Genomic DNA, 21,655 nt, shown 5'->3' with positions numbered 1-21,655 from the left:
ACTCAGTCCACCGTCTTCACAGCCCTGAGCCGCGGAAAACCCAAGAGTTCTCCCTGAGGGAAGCGGTACACACTCCAGTGTGGAGGGACTGAGCGGATTTTTAGGGATTGGAGGGTGTTCTGTTGAACCGGGACTGTTCTGGGTCCAAGATGGTGACCAGAAAGGAGGTCCACAGGGGCCTCGGTTGTGGAGGGTCGTCTGGGCGGCCACTGATGTCACCCAGGATATGGGACACTCGTGCTCAGGGGTAACTTGAGGGCTGGATCTGGGGTCCCCATCCACGTGGCATTGCCTGGGACGTTGCAGAAGCAGGACAGTGGGACTCTTCTGGGAAATTCGGAGCAGCAGGTGGAGAGAGGGGCTGGGGTTCAGTTGCGCCAATGAGTCCAGTCCTCTAAAGCCCCAAACAGCCAGGAGCCGCTATGAGGAACCGCTGTTGCCAGGTGGGGCCAGGGCTATAGTCACAGGCTGCTGAGAAGCACCAGCTCTTCCGGGAAAAAGAGCTTCCGGTAGCGGCAGCGCGCGGCGCAGCCAGGGCAACGGTGGGGGTGGGGGTGGGGGTGGGGCTGGGGGGGTGGGGTGGGGTGCTGGAACGGCGAGGGTGAGCACATGGCCCGTCCAGTCTAAGGGCTAGCCATTTGTCCGCGCCCCCAGGGCGAAGCTCCACCCGCATGAGCCCCGCCCCGGGACCGGCCCCCTCAGCTGGAGGCGACGCCCCCCACCAGCGGGGGTAGAAGGGACAGCAGGAAGGACAGCGACGGCCGCCCTGAGGCCTCATTGATCTCGCACTGACAGTCGCAGGCTCCGGGCTCCCGGGTGGCTTTGGGGGGCCTGGGGGCGCGTGGGTGGGCGCTGGGGGCCGGGCAGTCCAGCCACTTGGGGCCCATGGGTTGGGGGGAGTCGGACTCCGCCTTGACGCTGCCCTTGGGAAAGCGCCAGTAGTGGGCGCCCTTGAAGAAGTAGGTGTCACCTGCGGGGCAGGGAGGAGACACTTCGGGGGCCGGTCCAGGCTGCCCCTCCCGCCGCGCCGCGTCCCTCCTGAGGGCTCCCCGAAACCCCCAGGAGGGCCCCTCTCCCCGTCCCCGGGGGCCCCCAGCCCCTCCCCGCGCCCTCTCCCACCTGCGTTGCTGACGGTGACATCGTCGGGGGCGGGAGGCGCCCCTTCCCAAAGACTCAGGTCGCGGGGGTAGCCGGGGTCCGGGCGCGCGGCCGCCTCGTCGTACCGCCAGTAGCGCCCGCCCCGGATCAGGTAGGTCTTCCCGTTGAGCGGCCACGAGAACACGGCGTCCACCCGCTCTCCGGCCGGCAGCCCCAGCTCCGTGAGCGGCCGCGGGGCGCCCTCTAGCTGCCGCTCCTGGAACACCCAGAACTGGGGGCCTGGGGGGCGCGGGGGGCGGCAGGTGAGCAGGGGCGCCCCCCACCCCGCTCCCGGCGCCACCCCGCCCGCGCCCCGGCGCCCGCTCACCGCTGAAGAGGAGGATGCCGCCGTCCCGGGGCCGGGCGTAGGCGGCCTGGATGACCTTCACCCCGGCGGGCAGCCCCTCCCAGAAGCGGTGGAGCCTGGCGGGCCGGGGCGACACCAGCTGTCCCGAGGGTTGAACGCGCCAGAACCAGGGGCCTGTGGGGGGGCGGGAGGGGTGGCCACGGGGGCCCGAGATGACCAGAGTCTTCTCCCTCCAGGGGGTGCCTGGGGGACTCAGGTCATGATCTCAGGGCTCGCGGGATCGAGGCGGGCTCTACGCTCTCACCGAGGCGCCTGCTTCGGATTCTGTGTCTCCCCCTCTCTCTGCCCCTCCCCTGCTCGCTCCCTCGCTCTCTCAAAAATAAATAAACATTAAAAAAAAAAAAAAAAAAGAAGAAGAAGCGCTCCTTTATTAAAAAAAAAAAAAGTCTTCTCGCTCAGAGTGGGTGCTGGGACTCCCTCTGGCGGCTGGGCGAGGAAGTCCATCGGGATTTCACGGGTGCAGGGGTTCTGGAGTGACCAGCTCTCCCAGGACTTTCCTTTTTTTTTAAGTTCTTTTTTTTTTTTAAGTTTATTTATTTATTTGAGACAGAGAGAGAGAGAGACAGAGAGAGAGCAAGCTGGGGAGGGAAGAAGAGAGGAGACAGAGAGAGGATCCTAAGCAGGCTGGCTCCAGGCTCCCAACCAGGGGCACAGAGCCCCATGTGGGGCTTGAACTCACCAACCATGAGATCGTGGCCTGAGCCCAAACCGAGAGTCAGACACTTAAAGGAACAGGATGAGCCACCCAGGCACCCCCAGGGCTTTCCTTTTTTTTTTTTTTTTGTCAGCACTGAGAGTCCCGTGTCCCGGGAAACCCCACAGGACTGGTGGGTCATCCTAAGGGGGTAGGTCGCCAACTACGTGGCGTCAGGGGAGATCTAAGATGACTCACCTTTGAAGAAAAAGGTTTCACCACGGATGTTAGCGATAGCATCAAAATTGCCTTCGCATCGGTCAGGGGTGGGGAGAGAGGGGCTACAATGGAAAGGAGAGGTGAGCGGAGAGGGGTCGGGGCTCCTAGTGTCTTCACTTACCCTTGAGAAGAGCCCCGGGAGGTAGGGACTCTTACCAAGCCCACCTCACCAAGAACCACGCCGAGGTAGGGAGGTCACCCCCCTCACTCACCTGTCTGGGGGCAGGGCAGGGGGTGGGGGAGGAGGAGCCAAGGGTTTCCTTGTGGGCTTATCGTAAGGGGTCTGGGGCACCTTCCCTGTGGAGAGAGAGCCGGAGAGGCATGAGTCCCCCGACTCTGCTGATGAGGCCACAGGGCAAGCCACCGTCCCCGGTCCCCAGCCCCTGTACCATAGAGCTGCTGTAGGCCTTCCCGGTCGTCCTGGGACAGGCGGTACTTGTGGGGGTCGCCCACCGGGCCCTGGTAAAAGGGCCTCATGATTGAGTCGGGTGCCGAGGAGTGGCCCAGGCCCAAGGCGTGGCCAAACTCATGAACAGCCACAGCAAACAGGTCCGTCCCCTCACCATCTGGGGAAGGAGGGAGACTGGGCTCGAGCTCTACCCTTCCCCCCACGCCAGAAAAGAAGGCGGCCAGGGAGCCCCCGGAGGGGGGCCTGCTGGCAGAGGGACAGCTGGACAGCGGGAGACCATCCAGACACGGCCACACCCAGACCCCTCCCCGAGTCACCATCCCTCCTGGGTGCGCTCACTTACCCGGGAGGTTTTTTTCTAGTAGCCTGGTCTGGCAGTTCTGGACACTTGGGGACAGGACCAGAGACCCGCAGAACGGGTCAGGGAAGGGGCGGGAGGAGATGGCCCGGACAGAGGAAGGGGTGGCCTTCCTACCGTAGTCCTGGCCCCCAGGAAAGGAAGCCCGTGCACTCGGAAACACTCTGGGGGTGCACGCGGGTCTCCGGAGGAAGCCCCAGCCTTGGAGTCTCCCTCTTTCGGGCTGCCGTCTGGGGCCAGACGCCCCCACCCGCAAGGAATGTCGCTCAGTCTCCTCGGCCCGGGGCTCCCAAGACGTTCGCCCCTCTCCCACGCTCATGGTGCTCCACTCCCTCCTCCCATGCACGCCCCTCTAGTGCCCACACCCCCATCCACCTTTCCGGGAGCCCCCCCCCCCCCGCCCCCAGCTTCAGACAGCTCCTCAGGCAGGCTCTCTCGGCCCTGGCGGCCGGCCTCGTTCCCACCCTCTCCGACCACAGCCTCGTCCTCGGGGACCCAGCCTGGGCGCCAGGAGGCAGCCTGTGTCCACTGCCGGCTGCTGGCCGAACCCCAGCTCCTCATCGACCCAGCAGCTGCCCGCCGGCTCCTCCTCCAGCCCCGAGAGGCCGAGGGAGCGAGACAGCGAGAGAGGCGAGCAGCTGCCCAGACGTCGATGTGCCGCGTGGAAATCCCTAACCAGGGTCAGCAGTGTTGAAGGCGGAAGTGACCCGGTGAGTCGGAAAGCAAATTTCTCTCAGCCCCTCAAGGCTGCTGGACGAGAATGTGAGCGTGAAGGGGTGAGCGAGGGGTGACACGGGCCGTCATTTACGTCTCGTAAACCTCTTCCTTTCAGCCTCATTTTACGGGTGGGAAACTGAGGCACGGGGCGGTCAGGTTAAATGACAGTACGGCCAATTAGTGCCTTTCAGCAGCGACTTCACCTGACCTTGGTCCAAATGCATCCGTACTGACAGGTCTCCGTGTGGACTGTGGGTTTTCTTACTGCACTGAGTCCCTTTTCTGAGAAACTGGAGGAAGTTGGGTGTTTATCACAAGTGGATCTCTTTCCCCCTCCTTCCCTGCTTCGCCTCCCGCTTTGGCCACACCCATCATTGCACCCTTCACCACCCCCCCTCCCGTGCGGCTGGGGGAATTGCACAACCGCAGCCTCAGCCCCAGTCCACAAGACTCCCGGTGGCCGCTCTCCGAGGGTCATCGATACCTCCTCCCAGTCCTGCTCTAGACCTCACCAGGCAGTTCCCTGAGCTGTCCACTAGCCTCAATTCCAAGCCCACAGCCCCTCAAGCTGCTCCCCAGCTCCAGCCTTAACTTTTAAGAGGACAAGTAGGTCAGATGTGTTTCCTATTTCATCAAGACACGCCGGCCGATGTAATCTGTAACTTCCTGTGCACCCGGGCAGACAGCTGTATCTCCCCCGTGCTCACCTCCTATCTCCTGCCCTGCCCTATGTGAGGCCCCTGCTTCGCTCACCTCCTGTAGGACAAGAACCCATCCATCCATCCCTGCATCCCTGTGTATGTCTGTCCATCCATCCTTCCATCCATCCATCCATCCGTCCATTCATCCATCCATCCATCCATCCGCCCATCCGTCCATGCATGCATGCATCCATCCATCTGTCCATTCATCCATCCGTCCATCCATCCATCCATCTGTCCATCCATCCATCCATCCATCTGTCCATCCATCCATCCATCTGTCCATCCATCCATCCATCCATCCATCCGCCCATCCGTCCATGCATGCGTGCATCCATCCATCTGTCCATCCATCCATCCATCCATCCATCCCATCCGTCCATCCATCCATCCATCCATCCCATCCGTCCGTCCATCCATCCATCCATCCCATCCGTCCATCCATCCATCCATCCATCTGTCCATCCATTCACCTGTCTGTCCATCCATCCATCCATCCATCCCATCCATCTATCCATCCATCCATTCATCCATCCATTCATCTATCCATCCATCCATCCATGTATCCATCCATCTGTCCATCCATCCGTCCATCCATCCATCCATCCATCCATCCATCCATCCATCCCATCCGTCCGTCCATCCATCCATCCATCTGTCCATCCATCCATCTATCTGTCCATCCATCCATCCATCCATCCATCCCATCCGTCCATCCATCCATCCATCCCATCCGTCCATCCATCCATCCATCCATCCATCCATCCCATCCGTCCGTCCATCCATCCATCCATCCATCTGTCCATCCATTCACCTGTCTGTCCATCCATCCATCCCATCCATCCCATCCATCTATCCATCCATCCATTCATCCATCCATTCATCTATCCATCCATCCATCCATGTATCCATCCATCTGTCCATCCATCCGTCCATCCATCCATCCATCCATCCATCCCATCCGTCCGTCCATCCATCCATCCATCTGTCCATCCATCCATCTATCTGTCCATCCATCCATCCGTCCATCCATCCATCCATCCATCCATCCATCCATCCATCCCATCCGTCCATCCATCCATCTGTCCATCCATCCATCTGTCCATCCATCCATCCGTCCATCCATCCATCCATCCATCCATCCATCCATCCCATCCGTCCATCCATCCATCTGTCCATCCATCCATCTGTCCATCTATCCATCCATCCATCCATCCCATCCGTCCATCCATCCATCCATCCAACCATTCATCTATCCACTCATCTACCCATCCATTCATCCATCCATCCATCCATCCATCCATGTGTCCATCCATCCGTCCATCCATCCTTCCATCCATCCGTCCATCCATCCTTCCTTCCTTCCATCCATCCATCCATCCATCCATCCATCCATCCATCCCACACCTCTTTCTTTCTGTTGGCTCATCCGGCATCACTAAGTGCTCAAGACCCTCATCCTAAATCACCTCAGTACCTCTCCGTATCTGTATCTGCCCCCATCCACACCCCTCTCCTTCCCTAGCAAGTTCTGCGGTCAGTGGTGTAAACTCAGAGTTCACTTCCTCAACCCCTCTCATGTCTGACTTCAGTGTGGTCGGGACTCCTCCCCCACCTGCCAAGGCTGCAGGCAACCGAGGTCCCTTTGTCCCCAGACGATCAGATCTAGGCCCATGTAACTTACTGGACTGGCCTGCTGCCCTGCCCACTGCTGACCACTTCCTTCTTTGCTCTAGTTCTTGGTCACCTGTGGGCCCGTTCTTTCTCCATTTCCTTTGATCCCTCCTCCCCTCTACCCTCCCCTTAACTGTGGGGCTCTCCACAGCTCCATACTTGACCCTCACGTTCTACACTTTCCTCCTGGAGCCTTAGCCACCCCCCGAGTACCACTGACTCTAATCTGCCACGAGGCCCAGCTCATAGCAGCTGGCAATGAACAGAGCGTTACTTCCGGCCGGCCCTGTGCTGACAGCCGTAGGTCAATTACTTATTAGATCCGCAAGCCCACCCTGCCAGCAGGTACTGTTGTAACTCCCATTTCTCAGACGAGGAAACTGAGCACATCGAGGTCAAGAAACTTACATGCGTGGCAAGCAGAGGAGCCCTCACCTGAGTTCCGCTTCAAGCCGGCATGCTTAAATGCTGCGTGACACAGCCTCAGGTCTGTGCATGCTGTGGGCACCCCGCCCAAACCCTACAGAGCCTGTGCGCCCATCCCCTGGCTGCCCCCCTCCCCAGAAGATGGCTCTCCCTTCTGGCCAGCCTCCAGGCCACAGGAAGCTCGCAGCCAATGGCGGATTGCTAAGACTGGAAGAGCTGGAACCCTAGCCCCCAGGCAGGACCGACCCTGTGAGCTATTCATGCTCCTGAGCTCAAGCTCCTCTCAGCTGAGACCACGTCCTGGCTGAGCCTCTTTCCCCAGCCCTCTCTTGCTTCCCTTTCCCCTGAGAACATACCCTGCGAAACTGCTTGCACGAGACTTTTCAACGCGAGCTCCGCTTCTGGGGAACCTGACCTAAGCCAGAGAAGTCCAAGTTCCAAAGCAAGACACTCAACCGCTAATGCACCGCCTGCACGGAAGGGCCCGCAAGCAGTGCAAACCCGAGGCCAAGGTGAAGTCACCCTGCCCTCCAAGGGTCGGCTCTTCCTCCTGCGGCACCTCCCACGGCCATGAACAAGACCCGTTCCTGTCCGTCCCCACTGCCGCCGGGATCCAGTGATATCCCAGTCCCTGCCCATCCGACTAAACAGCCCTCCCCCACCCCCACCCCTGTGCCACTAGCCCTGACTACCCTGTGTCAGCCAGCTCACTGGCTTGCGCGTTGTCCTCTGCGCCCTCCCCGCACCCCCACGCACTCGGGGACAGCGGGACCTGGTGGGCTAGTCGGCACGTGGTACACGTGTGTGGAATAAACAAAGTCACCCCTTCTAGGAAGCCCCGTCCGTCAAAGGTTCTGGGCGGGCCTCCGCTCGAGGCCGTGGTCCTCCGGGACTTCCTCTGCTATGATTTTCCGCAGCCGCATCACCGTGCGTAGCAACTGCCGGTTACCCTTCTGACTCAGCTGCTGCGCACGGCTGCTTTCCCATCTCTCGGTCCTCAGCTCCAGCTTGGCGCTGGACGCCCGAGAGAGGCCTCTGTGATGGGCGATTCTGTGTGTCCGCTGAGCCAGCCTGTGGCGCCCAGTTGTTGAGCCGAGCACGAGGCCAGGTGTGGCTGTTTGGGGTATGGTGTAGATGGGCTCTGCATCTACGATCCGTTGACTACGAGTAAAGTAGACAGTGTTCCACGGTGGGCGGGCCTGGTCTGATCAGTCGAGGGCCTTAAGAGCAAACCTGAGGCTTCCCAGGGCGAGAAGGGAATTCTGCCTCCAGACTGCAACACAGAAAGCCTGCCTGGGTTTCAGGCGAGCCGGCCTGGCCTGCAGACATCGGACTCAGGATTGCAACATCAACTCTCACTTGAATTTCCAGCCTGCAGGACTGCCCTACAGATTTAGGCTCGCCAGCCTCCCCCATCCTACGAGCCAGTTGTTTAAAATAAATCACTTACACACACGCGCGCGCACACACAAGCATCCTACTTACTGCTTCTGTCGCTCTAGAGAAACCCAACGGACACAGCGTCCATCGATACGCGTGATTTCATAGGGACAGACAGACTCGGGGAGAGGACGTCTCGGAAGGTCGTACCTTTTGACCCATAAGTCCAGATCTCCTCGTCGTCGAAGTGCGTGTCCCCAGAGATGGAGTGTTCCCCGGGGAAGAAGGCGTGGGCTAGGGTCCCTCCCTGCCCGTCGAAGGGGTAACTGTCCTGGTGGTACGCCCGGGCAAAGTCAATGACGATGTCGGGCTCCGTCGGGTTCTGAAAGCCCACCTCCTGGAATTTGAGGCCTGACTCGACGCCCCAGGCGGTCAAGGCGTGGTGCATGAGGGTCCTCACCATCTCCTGGCTCAGGGCCGAGCTCTGGGGGAAGGAGTGCACCCTGGGGAGACAGAAGGCAGCCCTTGGAGGCTGGGCCCGGCAGGTGGCGGGCCAGGGCGGGGAGGACACCGTCTCCTACCTCCACGTCAGCGTTCGCTTCTTCCACACGCTGCCGCTCAGGGCGTAGCGCCGGCGCCGGCGACGACGTCTCACCAGCTCTGCCGCCCCCAGCACATCAGGCAGGGAGCAGCGGGGCCTGTGCATGGTGGCCATGGTCACCGGGTCTGTGGGAGGGGTTGCGGGGCAAGGGGATCAGCAGGAGGACAACCGGCTCTAGTCACGGACCCAGCCGCTTCTCCACGGACCAACAGGCTCAGAGAGGCTGAACCGCGGGCCCAAGAGGGCCCCGCCGCCGCTTGGATTTGCACGCAGGCTGCCCGGTTCCGGAAGCCAGCTCGTCCCAAAGGGCAACACAGCTCTTCAGGACAGTGCCCCAGCCTTCACCGGGCCCTGGACGGACTGCTGCCTCCATGCGGTGCTCGCATCTGGGGTCTGGGGTCCTGCTTCCCTGAGCCCTGGTGATCGGATGCGGCAGAAAGGAGCCATGGGGTGCCGTGTGGGCTCGTCTGAGGCTGGAGCCCCCTAGGCGGTTGCCACACCCGACACCATAGGTCCCCAGGCCTCACCGCATCAGAGACCCAGGCGGGCTGGGTCTCTGGTCTCCCAGGTTAGACCTGCCTGGAATCCCCTGTCCTAGCTCGGCTCCCTTCCCAGCTGTCCCCTCGTCTTCAAGTGAAGGTCAAAGCTGACCACTGGTCAGGTGACAAAGGGTAATCGAGCACGTACAGATGCAGACACCACTCGGCGGGGAACAGGGCACACAGAGGTCCTATCTCCTCCTGTGGCCGGCCAGCGCGCCCTCGGTTCCCTTCTTCCCCATTTTACCCAAGAGACGAGCCCCTCGGCTCTACCTCCAAAACATGCACCTTGAATTCAGCTCCCTCCTTCCTGGTCTCCATTCTCCATCAGCAACCAGAGGAAGCTTACAACTGTAAATTCAGTCCAGTTGTCTCCCTCCTTCAAATCCTCTGGTGGTTGCTTATCATGCTTGTAATCAAACCCAAACTTCTTTCAAGCATCACACCCCCCCCCCCATCCCCCAGTCAGGCTCTTGCTTAGCTTTTCAATCCTCCTCTCATTACAGGCACACCACCTTGTGGCTACCACAGGGCCTTTGCACTTGCCTGGGACTCTTCTCCATCTTCCCATGGCTGGCGCCTCTTATTTGTGTCCCCTGGGTTCTTTGTCTCATATGAGCTCCCTTCAACTCACGACCCCTTTCAGAGGGATCTTCCCTGACCAGCATTTTATTCTCTTCAAAACACGAATCACCATCTGAAATGACCTGGCCTATTCCGAGTCTTGATCCGTCTGTCTCTCTTCTCTAGAGGGATGAGAGCAGGGACCTTTTCTGCTTTGTCCATCACTGTACCAGTAGAGCTAGAAACGGCCTTACACGTTAGAGACTCTTAGTAACTATTTACTAAAAAGAAATGCCTGAGAACCTCCTGGGTTGGTCCCGGGGAATCAGCATTTTCATAGCTCCGGGGATTCAGGTGTGTGGGGAGGTTTAGAAACCGCTGGGTGCAGGGGCAGGGCGGGGACGGGGGGGGGGGTGGTCTACCTACCCAGGAGGCCTGTCTCAGGCAGCCCGGCAAACCTCTGCATGACCTTGATAGCATCCCTCAGCTTCGCAGGGCTCTGCAGCTGTGCTTGGGCAGGGTGGGGTGGTGGCAGGTAGCCGAAGCGGGTCAGCCAGTCCTAGGCCGCAGGAAGGAACAGGTGAAGGGGGAAGAGTGCGAGAGACTCCCCCTTCCCGTCTCCATCCTGGGAGCCCCACCCCTCGCCAGCCACCCAGGCATCCGGAGCCCAGGGGTCCCAGCCCCGGCCACTGCCTGCTGTCCCTCTCAGAGTCCGGCCTCTCCAGCCCTGGGCTCTGCCTAGATCCATCGGTCCTGGTCTCCACCTCCCCGCCCCAAGCCCTTTATAGATCTTCAAATCCCAGCCCCAAACCTCATGGGTCCGAGAATCTGGGTCCCCAGACCCCATCCCCCGGCGCTCTGACTGGGAATCAGCCCCCGGCCTCCTCCTCAGGACCCAGGCGCCCTCCCCCCCCCCCCGCCCCCCGCACTCCCCAGGGGCGCGCAGACCCCCGCGCTCACCACTCCCAGGCTCACGTCCTGCGCGGAGGGCTCCTGGGCGCGCGCGGGCGGCGGCAGCAGCGCGAGCAGCAGCGCGAGCAGTCCGAGCATGTCCGCGGGGCTCCGGGGACGCGGGGCAGGGGGTCGGGGGCCGGGAGAGGCCCGGGGAGCCCTGCGCGAGGTGGGAGCGGTGGGCGGGAGGACGGGGCGCCGGGACCCAGGGAGGCCCGACGCGGGGGACCCGGAGGCGTCCAGAGGAGGGCCCGGGGGTGGAGGGGGGGTGGGGTCGCCGCGGGTCCCGGGAGGCCGGAGAGGGGACGGGAGGGGCGGCGGTGCAGCCTCTCCGGGTGCGCGGCGGCGGCCTCTGGGTCCCGGGCCGGCCCGGCCCCTCCCCCCGGGCGGGGCAGGGCTGTCGCACCGGATGAGCCCAGTCTTCGGACGGCCCGCGGGCAGCGACCAGCCGGACCCCGAGACCCTCCTCCGGGCGCTTCCGAGAGCGCGGGCGGCGCGGGTGGGGGTGGCGGCGAGGAGCCCGTGCCGAGCGCCCCCCGTGCCTCCCCCGGCCGCAAGTTTCTCTTCCCAGAAGCCGGCTCCGCTGGGACTCTCCCGGGCACGGCTCGTTTCTCCTTTCTCCGCACGCCGAGGCCGGCCCCGAGGGGGTGGGGGGGAGGGGCGGCTCCGCGGCGCCCCTCCCCCTCCCGCCCTGCCCGGAGCCCCCCCCCCCCCGCGGCGGGGGGCTGGGACGCGCCCCTGCTCCGCGGGCGCCCGGGGGCGCTGGTCCCCCCGCCACGCGGGCTGCGGGGGTCTCGGCGTCCGCGGGCCGCGCCCCCCTCGCCGCAGGTGCCAGACGTTTAGGATCCGGGGGCCCGTGCGGAGGCTCGGGCGCCTAGGACCCGGGAGGGGGTGGGGGGGGAGGGGCGGATCCCGCAGAGGCTCGGGGACCCGCAGGGCCACGCCTCACCCCTTCCCGGGGAAGCCCAGGGAGAAATGGGCGGGGGGGGGGGGGCTCCCCGAGAGGGGCGAGGGGCGCGCGAGGGCCAAGGCTCTGTCTCTGGAGCCGTGCAGCGACCGGGCCCCACGTGTTTTAGACAAAATAAATAATGAGCAGGATTAGCGAGCTCATCAAACACCACACACCGGGTGCCGGAGACAGCGGACATGTATTTGTCCACACAGTTCCGGAGGCTGGAGGGCCGAGACCCAGGTGGCGGCCAGGTGGCTTCCTCCTGCCGTTTCCGTCCCTCTCCTGGGCTTGCAAAGGTGGCCCTGGCGCGCCCTCTGTGCCCGCGCAGCCCCGCTGCCTCTGTGTGCCCACATCTCTGTGAGGGCACGGGCCACCCTGACGGCCTCCCTTTACCTTCGTCGCCTGGGTAACGTCCCTGCCTCTAAAAACTGTCACTGTCTGAGGTCCTGGGGATTAGGACTGGACACACCACTTGGGGAGGGGGGACCAACACAATGCATGCAGTCCGTGGCAAATCCCACAAAACCCTGCACTCCTCCTCCCGAGTTTCTCCTTTACTCTCAAACTGCGGCACTCACAACACTTCTTTTTTTAATGTTTATTTATTTTTGAGAGACAAAGAGAGACAGAGTGCAAGTGGGGGAGGAACAGAGAGAGAGGGAGACACAGAATCCGAAGCAGGCTCCAGGCTCTGAGCTGTCAGCACAGAGCCCGACGCGGGGCTTGAACCCACAAACCGTGAGATCACGACCTGAGCTGAATTTGGATGCTCAACCCACAGAGCCCCCCGGGCACCCCAGCAACAATTCTGACACCAGATGTGTGTGTTTTCCCCACATCAAGCGGTTATTTGGCACACGAGCTGAGTGTACTGCCTTTCAACTCAATTTTTTAAAGTTTATGTATTTAGTTTGAAAGAGAGAGACAAGACATGTGAGCAGGGGAGGAGCAGAGAGAGAAGGAGAGAGAGAATTCCAAGCAGGCTCTGCACCATCAGCACAGAGCCCGACTCAACTCCGGCCTCAAATCGCCAGCTGAACCGAAGCCTGAGATCATGACCTCAGCTGAAACTAAGAGTCAGACGCTTAACCGACTGGGCCACCCAGACGCCCCTCAGTTCAATTCTGACACTCCCTGGAGTCATCCCAGACCCCACAGGGTAAGGGCTCAGTCCCTCTAGACTCCCCCCACCCCACTTCGGTTGCCAGCCATAAATAGCAGGTCCCCAGGTTACCCACAATTTCTGCCACCTTGGCTACGAATTGTAGGTTCCCATGAGCCCCTCTCCACCCCAATTCAACTATTTGCTAGAACAGCTCACAGAACTCAGAGAAACAAGCTTACCAGTTTATTACATAGTAAAAGATATGACAAAGGAGAGAGATAAAGAGCCATAAAGTGATACGTACATCAGGTGAGGTCTGGGAGGGTCCTCCAAAATATGTGATTTTCTTCTATTATTTCACACCCCACCCCCTGGTCTCTGGCCACAGGGTCCCTTGCAGCAAAATGATAATACAGCCCAGGAACTGGCACATTACTAATGTCCCAGGAAGTCATTAATAATCATCCCGGTCGATCATTGTATCTCATGAAAACGTCTCATGGTGAGGCCGCTGAGGTCTGCAGGCCTTCCGTTCGATCTTGTCACTTGTCAGGGCGCAAAAGCTGGGGTGATCTCAGCAAACACGTGGCGTCTGGCGGGATCGAGCCAAGAGACAACATCATCTTGCTCTGAAGCTCTTTTGAGGCCTTCGTGTGATCCTAGGTTTCCCTTAGGACCTAACTCCTGTGTTCATGACTTTGCCCGTGGCTGCTAGTGTTCCTTTTCTCCATTTAGACCCAATCGCTTCCGCCTTTGGAAGGAACATCAGGCTGGTCTACACTGCAGGCAGCAGTACTGGCCTGGCAAGTGCTTCCCCTGGGTCCACCGCCGTCCCCGTAGGGTGAGCAAGGTGACACAGGTGCAGAACCGGGGGGCTCGTGTTAGCACAGGCAGCGCGCCTGCCTTTACTGTCGTCAGATGGGGTACAGGCGCATCCTGCCGTCAGGCCCCTCGGAATTCCGACACCGAGTGAGAAACACAATTGCGGTTTCTTGTTTAGGAGCCCTTGCTGTTTTAGGCACCCGGTCTTATGACGGCTGCACCAGGGAGAAACAAAACAGCAGGTGACGTGTTGTGGGGACACTAGCACCTTCCCCACCCCCTTCCCCAGGTCCAGGAGAAAACCAGAGAAATCTACCCAGAGAGGACACTCCTTTACCCATGGTGTGTGTGAGACGGCCCTTCCAGCCTTTATATCCCCCCCTTTTGTTTTATTTTATTTCTTTAATGTTTATTTTTGAGAGAGACATCACAAGCGGGGGAGGGGCAGAGAAGACAGAGAGAGGGGGACAGAGGATCCGAAGGGGGCTCTGTGCCGACAGCAGAGCCCGAGGCGGGCCTCGAACTCCAGAACTGTGAGATCATGGCCTGAGCCGAAGTCGGACGCGTTCACGGGCTGAGCTGCCCGGGTGCCCCTAGAGCCCCCTGTTTTAGACAACCGATGTTTTCATCGCCTGTTCCAAGTCTCTATCAGACTAGTCTCGGAGGAGGATAGCTCTCTGCCCCTTGTTGGACATCATGGGCTGTAAACGGCGGTCCTTGGTCCGCAGAAATGACGCTTGGCTGTGCACCCTTCTCTCTCCTGAGCCCTCTGAGCGTTTGCATCCGGCACTGGGTCAGCGGAGCCCGGTCCAGAGTCACAGTGCCTTCCCGGCAGGACCCATCTGTAGCCTCCAGGATTCCCAGCATCGGTGTGACCCTGGCATGCACGCAGGGGACCTTCCCACCGGGAGTCTGCCACCCGGCCATCCGTACCCTCGGCCTCTTGCTGCCAGACAGAACGGCTCCCACCGGCATTTGGGGCCTTCGAGGCCACGAGAGGACGGTGTGCGGACTCGGCCCGTTTCGTGGCCCCCGGTGGCCACTTTCAGCGAGCGCACGGGGGTAACTGCTTGTTGACCGCGGTCACCTTCCCCACCTGGAAGGCGGCTCTTCTGACGGGCACCAGCATGTCCCATTTTGTTTAATGCACCCCTCGACTCCCGCAGGGGTTTCCCCAGGACGGAGCCCCCGCGTGGGTCGGGCTTCCGCTGCCCTCCTGCCTATGCGTCAGTAGAAACCAAAACAGAGGGGCCACTGTGCAAGGCTTCCTTCACAGCTGGAGAGACGGCTCGCAGTTCAGCCCACGGAACTGATTTGTTTGGACCTTCTTTGATCGGAGCGGCGGCCTTCCAAACAGGATGTCGTCCGTTCGCTTTGGAAGTGCCATCCGCAGAGCAAGCGGCCCTTGTTGGCCAGTGGAGAGCGGTCGACGGGGACAGAGCAAGAGACAACAGCACCCAGCATCTCCCGAGGCTCTTCGGGAGTCAGCCTCGGGAAAGAGGCTCCGTGCTCAGAGCTGTCCCCTCGCGTTTCCCAGGCAGCAGGGGGTCTGTGTAACCCACTCTTGTTTAACCCTGGCCCCCTTCTGGGCACTGCATCCCCATTCGAGTGTTTTTCGGACGTTCGCCAGGACAACACGGGCCTAACAGATCGTTGTGAGTCCTTCCCTCCCCGGGGTGGCTTCGACTGATGTGGGGGAGCAAGGTAGGAGGGGCCCCTCGTATGGAAGTTCTCCAGGCCAAAGCCCCGGGGGTCGTCGCTGGGGTGGGGGAGGCGCTCACAGGCTTTTGCGTAGCGCCTAGAATTTGTCCCCACCCGCGCTCCCGCGTCCCCTCCACACTGCGCTGGCTCTGTGTTCCCACACGCCTCAATGGCTTCTGCTTTGCATTATTAGGTAGAGGAAACATCCCCTCGTCAGACACAGTGTCCGTCCCCCTCCCCAGAATACGATCTGGTAAAAGAGATCAACCACCTCCCACGACGCCCTTCCCAACAGGCCCATTCTCCTGCTTTGGCCCTCACTCAGTCCACCCTTACGTTCCCGTCAACCTCCATTCACGACTTCACCCACAGGTTTTGGTCTCGCCACACTAAGCGGGGGGAATGTTTCCCAGTGTGACATAACATCCATTTGCATGAAACGTTAGGCAAAGGAGACACAGCCTCTTTCCATCACGCCTGCCCACGTGTCCCAGCGTCCACAATCTGGCCCACGCTTACATTTCTACCTTCCGCCTGACTGTGGCCCAACTCAGGGCTTCACCGATGGGCTTTGGTCCCGCGGTGCGTGGGGCTCCTCGGTCAAGGAGTCCAGGGAACTTGTCTTCTCCAGCCCTGATCATTCACGCAAAGCCCTTGGATCAGGTAAGATTCTGGAAAGACGGTAGAGTAGGAAGCACTGGGAATGGTCTCCCCACAAGGGCGCTGATAGAATCCGTCCAAAGGGACTGTTTTGGAATTCCAAAATCCTGTTGGAGACTCAGGACTTGCAGGAGAGGTTCTGGAAAGTAAACCACCACCAAGTTCAGCTCTTAGCACAGTAGCAAGCCTCCCAGCAGCTTGCCCGAACCAGGTGGGGGCGGTAATGACCCTGCCCTCCAAGAATCAGGAATCTCATCACAGGGGCGCAAAGAAGTGGGCGGCCACTGCTGTCCCCGCCCCCCCCCCCCCCACTGTGGCACATCTCCCCGTCTCTCTGGCTGAGGTGACGTCCAGGGGATTCGAAGGGCGGGTTCTCCTATCCCCTCTTCATTTTTCACTTTCCCGTTTTTGCAGGAGCCAGACACTAAAGACTAGAAAACAACCGCACATAATAGAAACCGAGAACAGAGTAGAATGTTGGTTACCAGGGGCTGGGCTGCAAAGGAACGGGGGAGATGTTTTTCAAGGCCACAACTTTGCAAGCAGTACATACGTAAGTCCCGAAGTCCTAAAGCCCAGGGCAGGAATATAGTCAACAATCCTGTATTATAAACTTCAAAATTAAAAAAAAAAAATTAGCCTCTATCAAACCAGATAGAGACCCAAAAACCAGATAATCCAGGGAAGAGATGGGGAAAAAAAGCATGAACGGACACTTCTCCAAAGAAGACATCCAGCTGGCCAACCGACACATGAAAAAATGCTCCACATCACTCATCATCAGGGAAAGACAAATCAAAACCACAATGAGATAGCGCCTCACACCTGTCAGAATGGCTCACGTGAACGGCTCAGGCGACAACAGATGTGGCGAGGATGCGGAGACAGAGGATCTCTTTTGCATTGGTGGAGGGAATGCAAGCTGGGGCAGCCGCTCTGGAAAACAGCATGGAGGTTCCTCAAAAAAAAAATAGAACTACCCTACGACCCAGCGATGGCACTGCTAGGCATTTATCCAAGGGATACAGGTGTGCTGTTTCGAAGGGACACGTGCTCCCCAGTGTTGACGGCAGCGCTATCGACAATAGCCGGAGTATGGAAAGAGCCCAAATGTCCATCGATGGATGAATGGATAAAAAAGCGCCAAAAGCCGCTCCCTCACAGAGACCCACAGAGACCGCCCACAGCATTCACAAAAACAAAAGAACAATCAACAAACACAATAATAAAGCGGAAGGGAGAATCTGGTTTCCAGAGCGAGGCCATTACTAGACTCAAATGTCTAGTGTCCCGTGAAAGATCCCAAGGCCGGCTGGCTGGTTCAGTCGGTAGAACGCGACACGCTTGATCTCAGGGTCGTGAGGCCAAGCCCCATGCTGGGCACCGGGCATAGAGATTGCCTAAAAGATAAATAAATGAGTCACAAGGCATACAAGGCAAAGGGAAGTATGGCCCACTCAAAGGAAAAAAGATATAAATCAACAGAAAGCGTGCCCGAAAAGGACCTAATGGCAGAGAAACGCTCTCAGATTCTACTTCTGGGAGGCGCTCGGTGTCGTCGAAACCACAGAGACAGAAAGCGGATGGTGGATGCCAGGCGCCGAGGCACAGGAAGTGCGGAGTCAATGTGTAACGGGCACAGAGGCTCGGTTTGAGATGAGAAGGTTCTGGGGAGGATGGTGTCGGGGCCGGTCGTTAATGCCACTGAAGAATGGTCAACACCGAGAGGAAGCCGGGACGGCAAACGCAGTAAGCCTTCCCAAACTGCCCTCCGGTTTTGCAGCAGGAGGCTACACGGGGGTCCCCACGCAAAAGGGCGTCCTTTACCCACAGCATTTACTGTGACCCGGGGCACGAGCGTATCAGCCGGTGAACGTCCAGGCGTCTTGGAGCGGGTGCCATGGGTCTCACACACACACACACACACACACACACACACACACACGCTGCTTCACCCGGGGTGCTGCGCCTGGCATTTATAGGGGCAACAGACGGCCCTCCTCCTTGGGGTACCTGGACCCTACAGGGGCTTTTTCCTTGCTCACAGGGGCTCCCATCCCGTGTGCCAGCTTCCCGCAGGGGTAACCTCCCGTGGGTTACTCCTGAGGGATCGTGTGGGGCCACCTGTGAGCCGTGGGTCCCCACTCCACCCAAACGTGTTCCTCCGCGCCCCGGCCCCAGCCCCAGCCCCCACATTAGTCACTCGCAAAATCCGTGTCGGCGAGGCTCCCCAGGAAGCTGACGATAGTGATCTAAAAACTGAAACAACGCCTTCACGCTGTGGTCCCGGATTTCAGCGGCTTCTTGGTTTTGTCTGTCCCCAACGCTGATGACCGGCCTCCTCGGTGAGCAGAGGTCTGAGAGGTACCTTCTGTGGTCGCCTTATAACTTCTCCCTTGGGGAGGGGGCTTTTAGGCTGGTGGCCAAAGCCTGGACTCATCCAAATCCAAGCCTGGTCTAGCAGCAAGGTGTGACCCAGCATTCTCTCTTATCTGCACCTTAAGTATTTTTTTAAAGTTTTTATTTTTTATTTTTGAGAGAGAGAGAGAGGAGGAGGAGGGGGCAGAGGGAGAGGGAGAGAGCGAATCCCAAGCAGGCTCCTGGCCCAGCACAGAGCCCACACGGGGCTCGATTCTGCGACCCTGAGCTCATGACCTGAGCCAAAAATCAAGAGTCACTCAACCGACTGAGCCACCCCGGCGCCCCCTGCGTTTTAACTGTTACAGATAATCCAGGGATTGAATATTTTGCCTTTTTCTCACCAGGTCGCATTTCCTTCTGCAGCCAGTGAAGCCGCTCTCGGAGTCCCTAACTCCCATCGGTAACTGTTACCTCGAGGAACTGAGGGCGCCCAGCTCCACACCTCGAGGGAGCTCCTGGCCCCCCCGGAATCAGAGGCTTCTCGCCCCCGCCCGTTCTCCCTGGCTCTTCCCAAACCACGTTTCTGACTCAGGGCTGTTCTAGCAAATCCCACTTCACCCACACCAGCTGTCATGAAAGCCGCAAGCCCTAGCGCCTTTATTCACAACAGTTTTAGGGGGCGCCTGGGGGGCTCAGTCAGCTAGGCGTCCGACTTCTGCTCAGGTCGTGATCTCGCGGTCCGTGAGTTCAAGCCCCGCGTCGGCCTCTGTGCTGACAGCTCAGAGCCAGGAGCCTGCTTCGGAGTCTGTCTCTCTCTCTCTCTCTCTCTCTGCCCCTCCCCTGCTCACGCTCTGTCTCTATCTCTCTCTCTGTGTCTCTCAAAAGTAAATAAGCATTAAAATTTTTAAATAAATAAAATAAAACAAGGGTTTTAGGAGTTTTGTGCCAGCGACTGGGGGTATATATATTTCACACCGTCTTTGCCATCAGACCGGTAGAAATTTAATTTTTTGTAACGTTTATTCATTTTTGAGAGACAGAGTGCGAGTGGGGGAGGAGCAGAGAGAGGAGACACAGAATCCGAAGCAGGCTCCAGGCCCCCCCCCCCCCCGACGCGGGGCTCGAACTCACGAACCCGCGAGATCACAACCCGAGCCGAAGGGGGACGCCCAACTGACTGAGCCCCCCAGGGGCCCCCCGGCTGGCAGAAATTTAAAAGTCTGATGATGTCAAGTTGCAGCCAGGTGAGAGCCAGGTGAAATTCATCATGGGATCCAATCTTCACCTAAAAAAACTCTACGGTAGAAGCAAAGGTCCTCCACCAACCTTCAAGGCTGAGTCTTAAGAAGGCTTGCGGCTTCCGCCCAGGCCTCTGGGAACCTGGTGTCGGGGAAGCCAGCTGTCGTGTCGAAGTCTGGAGAGCCATACTGTAAGGACATCCACGCAGGCCGCAGGGCAGAGGGCGGCTGAAAACACAGGCAGAGGGTGACAGAAACGCTGTCCGGCCCCGGTGGATCCGGGGGTCCAGCCATCCGGCCCGGGCGCCAGGTGTGGGAACGAAGAAGCCTTCTGATGACCCCAGCCCCGGCCACTATGTACTCAGGAGACCCCCACCCACGTGTCCGCGGAGGTCTGTGTACAAGGATGTGCATTAGCAGGTTGTTTATAACACGGAAAAAGCGCCAAGAGACGAAGTCCTTCACTGATGGGAGAGAAATAAATCGGGGCATAAACATCGGATGAAATACCATACAGCTGTTAACAAACTAAATCCAAACGCATCATCAGGGATAAATCTCATAAACATTCTGGAAAACAGCTGCCTGGAGTTTTTGTGGGTTTTTTGGTTTTTTTTTAGATTTTTTTTTTATTTGTAACTAATCTCTACTGTCATCGTGGGGCTCAAACTCACAATTCCAAGATCAAGAATCGCGTGCTCAGGGGGATGGGCTAACTGGGGGAGGGGGGTTAAGGAGGGCACTTGTCATACACTATATGTTTAACTAACTAGAATTTAAATTTTTGGAGAAAAAAAAGAGTCACAGGCTCTACTCACTGGGCTAGCCAGGCGCCCCCAACAAGCGGGCTACTTTAGATTAAAGGACACCTGAGAAAAGACAGCTAAATGCCATATGTGATCCTTGATTTCATCCTGGATCAAAGAAAACATCATCTAACCGGGGCATTCCTGGGAACATTCGAACATGAGCTGTATATTGGGCAAGATTCCTTAATCTGTTTTATCACTGTTCAATTCGTCACTGGTGATAATGGTCCGTGTTACGGAGGCGAATGTCTGCGCCCTCAGGAGATGCAAACCAATCCGAGGTCGCCAGTGGTTTAGCAAAATGTGTGCTGGGCAAGCCTTGTGTAAGAGAGAGAGGAAGCGTACGTGGCAAATGTTCACAATTGTGAGCCTACAAGGAGCGCATTCATTGCATTATCCCTGCAACTTGGCTTCGGTTTGAAAATTGTCAGTCGATTCTACGGATGCATACAGCCTGGATGAGTCTCAGAAGCATCATGCGAGGTCAGAGAAGCCAGGCGCAAGAGACCACGCACTGTACGTGATTCCACGTGGAGAGCATTCTGGAAAAGACAAGATGATAGTGACACAAAGGGCGTCCGTGGCTGCTGGGGGCCAGGTGTGGGAGAGGGACTGCACGGGGGCTTGGGGCGCCTTGGGGATTCAGCCAGTGCTCTGTCCCAGGACTGTGGCAGAAGTTACAGCACCACATATACTTGTAAAAAACTCATCACATGAGGGACGCCTGAGTGGTTCCGTCGGTTAAGCATCTGATTGCAGGTCAGGTCGTGATCTCCCGGTTTGTGAGTTTCAGCCCGTGTTGGGCTCTCTGCTGTCAGCCTGGAGCCCCCTAGGGACCCTGTCTCCCTCTCGCTCTCTGCCCCTTCCCCACTCACGCTCCATCACTCTGTCTCTCAAAATAAACATTCAAAAAAAAAATTTCTTAGGCTCATCAAATGAAACACTTAACTTGGGGGAATTTCATGATGTAAACATTATTCCTTGCAGAGGCTTGTATTGTGTCTCCAGACAACAAGTGTCCAGGTCCTAATTTCCAGACCCCGGGGAATGTGCCACTATTTGGAAACAGAGTTTCCAAATAGACAGGCCCGGAATAGATTTCGTCCTCAGAGCCCCGGCAGGGAACCAACCCTTTCCCCACTTTGATTTGGGACTTCTGGCCCCCAGAACCAGGAGACACTAAATTTTGTTGTTTAAACCACGCAGGTTGGCAGTAATTTGTTACAGCAGCTTTGGAAACAAATACCTACTTCAAGGAAGCTGAGTTTTT

General features: G+C 58.6%; 1 protein-coding gene and 1 long non-coding RNA gene across 2 annotated transcripts; one reads left to right on the top strand and one right to left on the bottom strand.

The window, feature by feature from the left end:
- Positions 1 to 78: 78 nt before the first annotated feature.
- MMP25 (matrix metallopeptidase 25) lies at positions 79 to 11,333 on the bottom strand. Its single transcript, XM_030300206.1, has 10 exons — positions 10,747 to 11,333; positions 10,213 to 10,345; positions 8,664 to 8,808; positions 8,293 to 8,585; positions 2,807 to 2,983; positions 2,630 to 2,714; positions 2,397 to 2,479; positions 1,466 to 1,618; positions 1,120 to 1,377; positions 79 to 970 (listed from the first exon to the last, which is right to left on the bottom strand). Exons 1-10 carry the CDS (start codon positions 10,834 to 10,836, stop codon positions 699 to 701), a joined length of 1,689 nt encoding a protein of 562 aa, XP_030156066.1. The 5' UTR covers positions 10,837 to 11,333; the 3' UTR covers positions 79 to 698.
- A 6,222-nt stretch (positions 11,334 to 17,555) lies between these two features.
- LOC115503811 lies at positions 17,556 to 19,008 on the top strand. The gene is made up of 3 exons (XR_003965515.1): positions 17,556 to 17,726; positions 18,025 to 18,322; positions 18,743 to 19,008. It is a non-coding gene; the product is annotated as an uncharacterized LOC115503811 (long non-coding RNA).
- The last annotated feature ends 2,647 nt before the right edge of the window (positions 19,009 to 21,655 follow it).

This window comes from Lynx canadensis, chromosome E3 (genome assembly GCF_007474595.2).
Source record: "Lynx canadensis isolate LIC74 chromosome E3, mLynCan4.pri.v2, whole genome shotgun sequence".
NCBI lineage: Eukaryota > Metazoa > Chordata > Mammalia > Carnivora > Felidae > Lynx > Lynx canadensis.
This window is presented reverse-complemented; position numbering and strand designations above follow the sequence as displayed.

Bases quoted from the DNA above. Each gene is read 5' to 3' on its own strand.
- MMP25 (XM_030300206.1), bottom strand. From the start codon at position 10,836: ATGCTCGGACTGCTCGCGCTGCTGCTCGCGCTGCTGCCGCCGCCCGCG. The intron at 10,346-10,746 runs GTGAGCGCGGGG...CCTGCGGCCTAG, and splicing joins AGGACGTGAGCCTGGGAGTG to GACTGGCTGACCCGCTTCGG. The intron at 1,619-2,396 runs GTGAGTCATCTT...GCCCCCCCACAG, and splicing joins TGAAACCTTTTTCTTCAAAG to GCCCCTGGTTCTGGCGCGTT.